General features: G+C 34.2%; 1 protein-coding gene across 1 annotated transcript in view; it reads left to right on the forward strand.

Moving 5' to 3' along the window:
- The window catches only part of BTAF1 (BTAF1 RNA polymerase II, B-TFIID transcription factor-associated, 170kDa), a 106,183-nt gene that overhangs the window by 75,407 nt on the left and 18,828 nt on the right, over positions 1-11,948 (forward strand). Inside the window, exons 21-25 of the mRNA XM_012659664.1 lie at positions 678-879; positions 1,891-2,039; positions 10,000-10,152; positions 10,651-10,772; positions 10,863-11,030. Coding sequence (XP_012515118.1) covers positions 678-879; positions 1,891-2,039; positions 10,000-10,152; positions 10,651-10,772; positions 10,863-11,030 — 794 coding nt within the window. The remainder of the gene's footprint in view (positions 1-677; positions 880-1,890; positions 2,040-9,999; positions 10,153-10,650; positions 10,773-10,862; positions 11,031-11,948) is intronic.

Below are 11,948 nucleotides of genomic sequence, written 5' to 3' on the forward strand. Positions count from 1 at the left end.
ATAGTGGCTCATGCCTGTAATCCTAGTACTTTGGGAGGCTGAGAAGGGATGATTGCTTGAGGCCAACCTTAGCCATGTGTGAGACCCCATCTCTACCAAAAAAAAAATGGAAAAATTAGCCAGATATGGTGGTATGCGCCTGTAATCTCAGCTACTCTGGAGGCTGAGGCAGGAGTATTGCTTGAGCCTGGGAATTTGAGGTTGCAGTAAGCTATGATGATGCCACTGTACTTTAGCCTGGGTGACAGAATGAGATCATGTCCTTCCCCACCCCACTCCCCACATGTACCTAAACCAGTGCTGCCAAATTTGGAGAAGGCTGGTGATGATTGGTGCCATTTTCTCAGCCTCGGTAGGAGAATCTTGCAAATATCTTTTGATTTGTTTTGTTAATTTTAGAAAGAATTTCGTGTTCTTGGATGCCTAAGAGAGGATATAAGCAGGAGAGAAATTCGGCTTCTCTTCTTTTTCCTTTCTTTTTTGAAAGAATGAATTATAATATTAATACCTTAGTTTGGATTTAGATCAATTTTCTATTGAGGATGTTTTGAGAGTAATGTTTTGAAGTATCTGCAGAATCACTTCAAATATCGAGAACTTCCCTGAACATGGGCTGTTTTAGTTACATTTTGAACAGTAGATTCTCTAATGAGAATTCTGATTGCTTTTTGTTTTAGTTGGTACAGCATTTGCCTCATCTTTATATGTGCCTCCAGTACCCCAGCACTGCAGTGAGGCACATGGCCGCTCGTTGTGTAGGCGTCATGAGCAAAATAGCTACCATGGAAACAATGAATATTTTTTTGGAGAAGGTTCTTCCATGGCTGGGAGCAATTGATGACAATGTGAAACAAGAAGGCGCAATTGAAGCACTTGCCTGTATCCTTTTTTATTTTGACAAAATATTAGGAAATTATATTCAGTTAAGAATGAGTAAAATAAAATTGATTTGTTCAATTATGCGTATAAATAACCTGACTTGTTCCAAAAGAAAACTTTCTTACGTCTTATTTTGGAGTATTTTTATATTTTATTGCAAATACATTACAAATATACTTACATTTTACTATGAAAATTTTCACAAGGAAAATTTGAAGAATTACTATTAACTTTAAGACATCTTTTTAATAGGCAAAATAGTTACTTTATGAACTGTTTATTTATCTACTAACCAATCTGCTTATTTGACTTATAATCAATGTTTTGTTAATATTAATCAAGTACTATGTAGGTAGTCCCTGTGTTATAAACATTATGTTTCCAAAGTTTGTTCATTACTTGGGTAGAAAATGACCAAAATATACTAGATAATTAGAAATATACACAGTCAAGCTCTTTGCTAAGAGTATGGCAGCAACTGACATTCTTTAACTTGACATATCTGAAAGATATTTCTCAGATCGAGAAAGATGGATGAAGATCAAATCAGTAGAAACTCTGGTTCAAAAATGCTGAAGATTACAGGAGAACTGCGCTTACTAGGCCCACTATATCCAGTTGGTGATTGTCAAGATCCTGGTGGGAAATTTGGAATTAATTTTCAAGTGACACTGAGTTGTGCTCTCTCACTTACAATGTGATTTTTTATTTTGACATTTGAATTCCTTGTAGGAATTTTTATACCAAAAAGAAAAAATCTTATTAGTAAAGCTTCCTCCAGCCTTCCTCAGGCAGAAAACATAATTTTATATTCTTAATCATTAGAAAGTTACGTAATGTTTTCAAAGGAACAACAAAGTGTGCAAATGCTGTTGTAATTGAATCTTAGGCCTTGAAGATCAGTCTGTTCCCTCATAATGATGAATTTTTTTAAAAGTTACAATCTTGGTATATCAATTTGTTTGTGAAAATATCCATCTCATTTTGAAATTTCCTTAATCACATACTCAGGTGTAATGGAACAACTAGATGTTGGCATTGTTCCATATATTGTCCTTTTAGTTGTTCCTGTGTTGGGAAGAATGAGTGATCAGACAGACAGTGTAAGATTTATGGCTACCCAGTGTTTTGCAACACTAATTAGACTCATGCCACTTGAGGTAAGTTGAAGATACTTGGTTTATAGACTTAATGTTTTCTATAACTTTATCCACAATAATTGTAACCCTTTTAAAGAATATATCAGGTTTTTTAAAAAAAGCATTGTTTCAAAAATATTTATAAGCTTTAAGATTTTATACTTTAATAGGTACTTTAAAAAAAGAGGGTTTTAATTTAAGTTTAAAAAACTTAAGTTTAATTTAAAAAATCAGACACTATGGTTCCTGAAAGAATGAAAATTCATTGATGCTCTTTTAGAAATAGAATTGTTGCTAAATTTCTCTGGTAGCATCTAGGTAAAGATTCTGGGCTGAAGTTTATATGAAAGGTAAATTTTAGAGATGGTAACTAAAACTGTAAAAAGCAAATAAAGTCTGTGTGGGAGTATGAAGCAAGAAGACTAGAAGACCGATGTTGGAGCATTTTGGAGTACATTCATGGGACATAAATGATGTGCGGCCAGTGCAGGAAATAGAACTGTCTTTAAGCAAGGGAAGACCAGGATCCTGCCACCGAGCTGCTTTTATAATATTTTGATGGGATTTATATAATTTAAGAAATAGTAGTTATGCACATCATCCATGTGTATCATGTGTAAGTATTTCCTTTATATTGCTGAATAGTATTCCATTGTATGGACATACCACATTTTGTTTATCCATTCACCAGTTGATGGATATTTGGATTGTTACCAGTTTAGCTATTACGAAAAATGCTACTATGAACATGCATTTTATAATTCTTTATGTGGATGTACGTTTTTTTTTCTTTTGAGTAAGTACTTAGGAATGAAATTGCTAGGTCAGATGCTAAGTTTGTTTAAGTTTTTAAGAAACTACCAAACTGTGTTCCAAAATAACTGTATCATTTTACATTCCCACCAGCAAAGTATGAGTATAAATTGGATAACATCTTTGAAAAAAAGTTTGATTATATCTGGCAAAGTTGAAGATACTCATCCTAATAACCTTGCAAATCCATTCTATGTATATACATACCCTAGAGAAACTCAACACATGTAGCAAAACATATTTTCAAGAATATTTATTATAGCATTATTTACAATAGTATAAAACTGGAAATCATTCAGAAGTTCACAAATAGTAGAAATATAAATTGTATACTATTATACTGCAACAAAGACAAACTACGGATATATACAACAATATTAATGAATCATTAACATAGGATTCTATTTTTATGAAGTTCAAAAACAGGCTTGAAACTTGGATGCATAGTAGGTGATAAAGGTAGAAAGAAAGATAAGAAAAATTAACATAAAAGTCAGTCAAGTGATTACCTCTTGGGGAAAGGATAGGAGGCTATGATTGGGAAGGGGCATGTGGGATCTTCTAGGGTGATGGCAGAGCTGTTTTTCTTGATCTGGTTATACAGGAGTTTTATAATTATTAAACTGTTCATTTTTTCTATATTTCTCTGCATGTATATTTTATTTCACATTAAAAAATGTTAAAGAAACCACCATCACAACAAAAACAGATAATAGACTACTGTATCACAAGACCTTGTTGTCATTTCCAGAATTTTTTCCATCCTCCTCTTCTTATTCAAATTCTTTTTAACTCCTGGGCCTTGCATTATAATAGCTGTAAACTAAATGGGTTGTACTCAATGTCCTTGGCTCTTTTTTCAGCTCTGAAATCAATAGCAATGGAAAACCATTATGTGTTCTTTAAGCATAGGAGATGATGAAAGCAGTGTTTTAAGAAAATCAATTTAATAGCTGTTTGAATGTGGATTGAAATTGCTACATAACAGAGCCCGGATCCACTGTGAGGTGATAAAGGGTCTAAACTACAATGCTAGCAATAAGCTTTTAGGGTTTTTGTTTTTTTTTTTTTGGTTTGTTTGTTCAGGAAGAATAACAGTACTTAATAACAGATTGACAAGAGAGATTTTGAACTTTAGGTATTGAGAAAAGATTAGTGAGGCTCACATTGATAGATGTGAAAACTATGAGAATATGATACAGATTTTGCTTCTGGCCATGATGGAAAACCAGGGACCAGATTTATCCTCTGACCTTAACTAGAAAACCAGACAAAATGTATCAAACAATGGTTTTCAGACATTGAAAAGTAGTCAACACTGGACAGTGATCCATGAGAGGAGGGAAACAAATGAAGTGCTATAGCTTATTGCATGGAGCAAGTTTCTAAACCACAGTATAGACAAGGAAACCCAAAGAGAGCCCAGTAGTCTTGCTGTGTTGAACAGTCAGAGTTGGAGGAAGACAGGATGGCTAGAATTTGCAAGACAGAGTGCCTGAGAGGAGGTAACTGCGCAGAGAGAAAGCTCCAGAGGTCCACAGAGGGGTTTGTTTCCTCAAGTCTTTGGCTGTGTATTCATCTGCACATATGTATGAAAAAACTTTTGAGACTGGGGAAAGAATCACTGGAAAGGAATAGGTGGAGCAATTTCCAGAGCTCACACAGGGTCAGGAATAGTTTATACTACCACCAAGCAGAGTAGCAAGACTTTCTACCATATAGAGTATCAAGTATTTTCCTTAGAAGCATATCACCTCAGTAATGGGGCCAAATTATCTTGACAAAAGGCTGATGTGGACCTACCTTGAAAGGAAGCCTTAAAAGGATCTAATTAATTTCAACTAACTTTACTTCCCAGAGAAAAAGGCCCAAAATATATAAAGGAATATATGTTTTCTAAAAAAATCCAGTACCCAGCAACATAAAACTTACAATGTTTGGCATCCACCAAAAAATTCCTGGGCATGAAAATATGTCCAGTAACCAGAAGAAAAATCAGTCAATGGAAATAGACCCTGAAATGACCCAGATAATAGAATTAGTAGACAAGGACATTAAAACATACTCCAGATGTTCAAGAAAATAGAGGAAAGCATGAGTGTGATTAGGAGCAAAATGGAGGATATAAGAATGACCCAAGTTGAACTTGTAGAGATGAAAAATACAATTATAAATAAAAATACTGGATTTAATTAATAGTAGGTTAAACACGGTAGAAGAAAATATTAGTGAATTTGAAGACATAGCAATAGAAACCAGAATGTCATGTAAGTTCATTCCTATTCCTCTTTATGTTGATGTTCTCTGTTAAGTCTTCATAGGAAAAATCATGTACTTTTCTGAAATATATACTGTCAAGGAATCAGGGAATATGAACCAGGGATTTTGATATAAGCTCTAATCTCCTGCACTATTAGTAACTCTTGCTGAATTTTATGGGAATCAGCAAGGAAGACACTCAAAAAGGGCTTCCTGGTATGAACAATATTTATGACTCTTGGGTTTAGGGTTTCATTGTTAGGGAATGGACCTAGTTATATAGCCATGTGTCTTGTCATTTCTTAAAAATTGCATAAAGATAAATAAATGAAGATTTTACATGTAATCCTAGCACTCTGGGAGGCCGAGGTGGGAGGATTGCTTGAGCTCAGAAGTTCGAGACCATCCTAAGCAAGAGTGAGACACCGTCTCTACAAAAAAAATAGAAAAAAAATTAACCAGGTGTGGTGGTGCATGCCTGTAACCCCAGCTATTTGGGAGGCTGAGGCAAGAGGATCGCTTGAGCCCAAGAGGTTGAGGTTGCAGTGAGCTACGACGATGTCACTTTACTTTAGCCAGGGTGACAGTGAGACTCTGTCTCAGAAAAAAAAAGAAAATATTGTTACTCTTTGTAAAAGAATTGTACAGAAAGATTTTATTTTGATGATTATCATTATGGTGTTAGCTGTGCTAAAATGTTAGTTTTTATATTAATAAAGTTAATTCCAAAACCTTTTGAAAATATAATATACAGTCTTTTTTAAGACTCAGTGTGCGTACCTCACTCCTCTAATACTGTTTCTAGTGTTATGTGGAATATATATATTTTAATTAAATTTAATTGATATTCTATTTCCAGAATTAAGAAATTTAAATTTCTTAACTTGACACCATAGGGAAGTAGTTCTCAAACTTTTTGGTCTCAGGGCCTTTTTTAAAAAAATGTTTCATTTTTTATTTTAAGGTATATAACATGATAATTTGATATATGTATACATTGTGAAATGGTTAAATCAAACCAATTAACATATGTGTTGCCTCACATACTTAACATTTTTTGTGGTGAGAACATGTAAGATCTCTTAGAATTTCCAAGTATATAATACATTATTATGAACTATAGTCACCGTGCTGTACAATAGATTACAGAGTTTACTCATCTTGTCTGACTGAAACTTTGTATCCTTTAACCAACATCTCCCTCCACCTCTCCCACACTGGCAACCATCATTTTACTCTTTGCTTCTATGAGTTCAACTTTTTTAGATTCCACATTTAAGTGAGATCATGCAGTATTTGTCTTTCTGTGCCTAGCTTGTTTTCCTTAGCATAATGTCATCCAAGTTTGCCCATGTTGTCAAAAATGAGAGGATTTCCTTCTTTTTAAAGGCTGAATAGTATTCCACTGTGTGTGTGTGTGTGTGTGTGTGTATACCACAGCTTCCTTCTCCATTCATTGCATAGATGGACACTTGTGTTGATTCCAAATATAATGCTGTACTGAACACAGGAATGCAGATATCTCTTCAGCATGCTGATTTCATTTCCTTTGTGTATATATATCCAGAAATGGGATTATTAGATCATATGGTAGTTCTATTTTTAATTTTTTGAAGAACAATTTGTACCATTTTCCTAATGGTGCACCAATTTACATTCCCACCAACAACAGTATGCAAGTGTTCCCCTTTCTCCACATCTTCCCCAATACATGTCATATTTTGTCTTTTTAATAATAATCATTCTAACAATTATGAAGTGAAATCTCATAGTGGTTTTAATTTGTATTTCCATGAAGGTTAATGATGTTGAGCAGTTTTTCATAATACCTATTGGCCATTTATATGTCTTCTTTTGAGAAATATCTGTCTAGGTCCTTTGCCCATTTTTTAATCTGGTTGTTTTCTTTCTGTTGAGCTGTTTGAGTTCCTTATATATTTTGCATATTAACCCCTTACTAGACTTATGGTTCACAAATAATTTTTCCCATTCTGTAGGTTGTCTCTTCACTTTGTTGATTGTTTGCTGTGAAAAAAATCTTTTTAGTTTGATGCAATCTCATTTGTCTATACAAGTTGAATATCCCTTATCTGAAATACTTGGGACCAGAAGAAGGGTTTTGGATTTTGGAATATTTGAATTGTACTTACCAGTTAAGTATCCTTAACCTGAAAATACAAAATCTGAAATGCTGCAATGAGCATTTCATTTGAGCATCATGTCAGCAGTCAGAAAGTTGCAAATTTTCAGATTTAGGATGCTTAACTTTTGCTTCAGTTTTGTTTCTTGTGCTTTTGGGGTCATCTTCCCCCCCAAATAATTGCCCAGACAAATGTCAAGAAGCCTTTTGCCTGTGTTTTCTTCAAGTATTTTTATAGTTTCAGTCCTTAGGTTTAAGTCTTTGATTCATTGTAACCTGATTTTTGTATGTGGTGTAAGATAAGGGTCCATTTTCATTTTTCTGTGTGTGGATATCCAGTTCTCCCAGCACCGTTTATTGAAGAGACTGTCCTTTCCTATTGTGTGTTTTTAGTAACTTTGTCAAAGGTCAATTAACTATAAATGTATGGATTTATTTCTGAGCTCTCTGTTCTGTTCTATTGGTCTATGTTTGTTTTTATGCCAGTATCACACTCTTTTGATTACTATAGTTTTGTAGTATATTTTGAAATCAGGTAGTGTGGTCCCTCCAGCATTGTTCTTTTTGCTTAAGATTGCTTTGGCTATTTGGAGTATTTTTTCTATTTCTGTGAAAAATGCCACTGGAATTTTGATAGGGATTACATTAAATCTGTAGATTGTCTTGGGTAGTATGAACATTTTTAATAATATTAATTTTTCTAATCCATGAACATTTATTTTCCATATTTATTTCCATCTATTTGTGTCTCCAGTTTCTCTCACTAACGTTATATAGTTTTCAGTGTATAGATCTTTCACCTCCTTAGTTAAATTTATTCCTAAGTTGTTGCTTTTTTTTTTTATGCTATTGTAAATGGGATTGTTTTCTTGATTTCTTTTTTCAGATAGACTGTTGTTAATGTTAGGACCTCTTTACACTCTTAAAAATTGAAGACACCAAAGAGCTTTTGTTTATTATATTTTCCGTTATAGACATTGAAACTGGAAAATTTTTAAAGAATTCATTTAAATAACAAGCCCATTACATGTTATCATAATTAATTTTTTTAATAAAATAACTATTCTCTAAAATAATGTTAGTGAGAAGAGTGGCATTGTTTTACATTTTTGCAAATCTCTTAGGTCTGATTTAATGGTAGATAGCTGTAGTCTCATATTTGCTTGGGCATTTAGTCTGTTGCGATATGTTGTTTTGGTTGAGATATAAGAAAAAAGTCCAGCCTCACAGAGATTAGGTAGTTAGAAAAGGGAGCAGTATTTTGACAGCCTTCTCAAATAATTGTGGATAGTCTTTTATCTGATAGCATACCAAAACTTGAAAAAAGAGTTTATTAAATGTTACGTGCGATGTAGAATCTAAAATCCTATCAATGAACGTTTCATACTCTTTTTCATACTCTCTTAAAATTCATTGGTTTGTCTTATAATTTTAAATCTTTTACCCATGTTTTATAATATTATACATGGGTTATTCAGAAAATATTGGTTCACTGAGTTACATAAATCTTCCATAGGTTGACATATTTCATTATACAATATTTTAAAAAATATTTGTTAATATCACCAGCAAAAGTTCTTTTAATTGGGAAGCTGTCAATTTCTCTTAAAAACTTGAATTTTATCACTGGCAACAAGTGATGTCTGTTGTTTTCCTTGAAGTGACAGGTTCATTTTTGAAAAAATTTCAGCCAAATACCAAAGTCAGAATAACCATAGTTTTCTAGTCCTTTCAAATAAAATGTTATTCCAGAAAAAGGAGCTGTGTTAATGTACTTTCTGTCTCCCAGGCAAAATTTGTCTAAAGAGGACAAGTATCGTCTGATGTTTCCTAGTTTTAGTAATCATAAATCTTTTAAGAATATGATAAATCAGCCAATGAAGAGACATAAAGTTGGATACATCCAGGATGGATATGTGAACACTACAGAGCTTGTCAAGGAAATTTTTGGAGTATTGAAGACTTTAGATTTTTTTTTTAAGTGGCCAGTTCAGCTCACATTTTAAACAATCTTATAAGTGCTTTTCCTCAATATATTATACTTTGACAAACAACATAAGTGCTTTATATATACTTCATATTTGGCCTTACAGAATGTTAAAAAAATGTGCACTCAAGGATTGAGATCTAATAAAATTAATCATTTTTACTGCTTTATCAAGGACATTCTTAAGTAAAACTGGCTGTTTGAAAAAAATGCATGGCTGTGAGGAATACAGTGGCTACTAGTACATTTTGGTGCCATTGCCTTCTTTCTGAGGCACAAGAAGTCTTCCTCACCATAACTTTTGCACCGTTAGTGCGGATGTCACCACAGTGAAAAAAGCAAATAATGTTTTCCTTTTACTATATATGAAATAATTGAAAAGGTCTTGGGGATCCATAGGGCCCTTGCAGACCACATTTTCAGAACCAATACTTTTCTGTATCAGAACACTAAAATTGACGAGCACTAGTAACAGCATTTAATTTAAAATAAGCTATACAACTTTATTTGCCTCTTTATCAAATAATGTATGATGTGGGAAAATTAAATTGTAGCTTATGGTCTTTAAAATATCTCAAATGTGTTTACTTACTAGTCTAACTGTGACACTTTCAATACTTGTCCAATTCTTTGAACTTGTTTGTCGTCGAGTCTCTAAAAGTATACAATTTTTGGATTTCTTTTTTCTGCGTATTTTTGTTTTGATAAGACTTGAAATTATTTGATACATCTGAGGATGAAAAAATTACAGGTAGTTTTAATACACCTTTAAATCATTTTAGGCAGGCATTCCAGATCCCCCAAATATGTCAGAAGAATTAATCCAATTGAAAGCAAAGGAACGACACTTTTTGGAGCAATTGTTAGATGGGAAAAAGTTGGAAAATTATAAAATTCCAGTACCGATCAATGCTGAACTCCGAAAATATCAGCAGGTAAGTTTTATACTTAGCTTATAAATATGAATAGTGATTTTTCCTTTCAGATGTACCTTGAAGAATTTTAAAAATTGATTTAGGGCTGGGCGCAGTGGCTCACACCTGTAATTCTAGCACTATGGGAGGCCAAGGCAAGAGGATTTCTTGAGGCCAGGAGTTCGAGACTAGCCTGGGCAACATAATAGGATCCCAGTCTCTACAAAAAATTTAAAAATTAGCCTTGGGGCATGGTGGCACATACCTGTAGTCTCAGCTGCTAGGAAGGGCTGAGATGATAGGATTTCATGAGCCCAGGAGTTTCGGCAACAGGGAGACTCCATCTCTTAAAAAAAAAAAATAGATTTAGTAAAACCTTGTGTTTAGTCTCTTATACCCATTTATTTCTTTTTTGCCTATATAAAGATTTTTGGTCTGTGCAAACATGTTTTTTATAAGAAAAAAATTTTCATGATCTGTTTGTGCGTATAATTTTTCTCTTTCTCCCCAACTTTACAGGATGGTGTGAACTGGTTAGCATTTCTTAATAAGTATAAACTTCATGGAATTCTGTGTGATGACATGGGTTTAGGGAAAACTTTACAGTCCATCTGCATCCTGGCAGGAGATCATTGCCACAGGTAATTTAAAATGTTGTTTTAAAATAAGGTTTCCAGATTCTGAGAAATGTAAACAAGCTGTTTAATTTATTGTGTTTTGCTGTTATAAAGGGCCCAGGAATATGCAAGATCAAAATTGGCAGAATGTATGCCACTTCCTTCTTTGGTGGTTTGTCCACCAACGTTAACAGGTCATTGGGTGGATGAAGTAGGTAAATTTTGCTCCAGAGAATATCTCAATCCATTGCACTATACTGGGCCTCCCACTGAAAGAATAAGGTAAGAACTGTACAACAACAAAAATGTTTAATCTTTTGTCTTAAGTAGTTTGGAAGAATAAAATTTATTTAAAAATGAATTCTAATTAGCTGTTTTGGTTGTAAGACATGGAAACTTATTCAACTTATTTAAGAAAAGTGGGAGGAGGGAGGAGGGGATGGGTATTTGCATACACAAAGAGTGCAATGCGCACCACCCGAAGGATGGACATATTTGAAACTCGGACTTGGGGCGGGGGGCAAGGGCAACATAGGTAACCTAAACATCTGTACCCCCATAATATGCTGAAAAAAAAAAAAAAGAAAAGTGAGTATACTTTGGGAAGATTTAATTAGTGAGGCTTATCAAATGTCAGGGACTTTAGCAATTGTACAATCAGTTGGGCTTTCTAAGTGTTGGGGCTGGGGAATTATCAGGAACCAAAGCCATTCTGTATTCTCCTTTTGGGAGCCTGTGACTGACTATAGCATCTCCTTAGTGCTTCTGTTGTATTCTCGTTCTCTGCCCACTTCCCTAAGAAGTTTTTCTTTAAGCCCTCCATGGTGGCATGTGCCTGCAGTCCCAGCTACTTAGGAGGCTGAGGCAAGAGGATTGCTTGAGCCCAGGAGTTTGAGTCTAGCTTAGACAACATAGTGAGCCCCCCACCTCCTGTTTCTTTAAAAAAAGGGGGGGGGGCATTTCCCTTTGCTCTGCTCCCTCCTCCTCCTTCCCTCTCCCCAAAAGTACTTTTGGTCCACAATGGCTGCTGTAGCTGCCCTGCTGTTGTGGCAGCACTGGAGTTCTTTTAGCTTTACCCCCTTCCTGTTAACTAGTATATTTCTTGTATTCCTAACTATAGATTTTGAAGAGCAGAAGCTCATTGATTTTAGTTTATTTTTCAAAGATTGGATAGTCATAGGTTACTGCATAGGTTAGTCC

The sequence above is a fragment of the Propithecus coquereli genome, unplaced genomic scaffold (genome assembly GCF_000956105.1).
Source record: "Propithecus coquereli isolate 6110/MARCELLA unplaced genomic scaffold, Pcoq_1.0 Scaffold63, whole genome shotgun sequence".
NCBI classification, from domain to species: domain Eukaryota; kingdom Metazoa; phylum Chordata; class Mammalia; order Primates; family Indriidae; genus Propithecus; species Propithecus coquereli.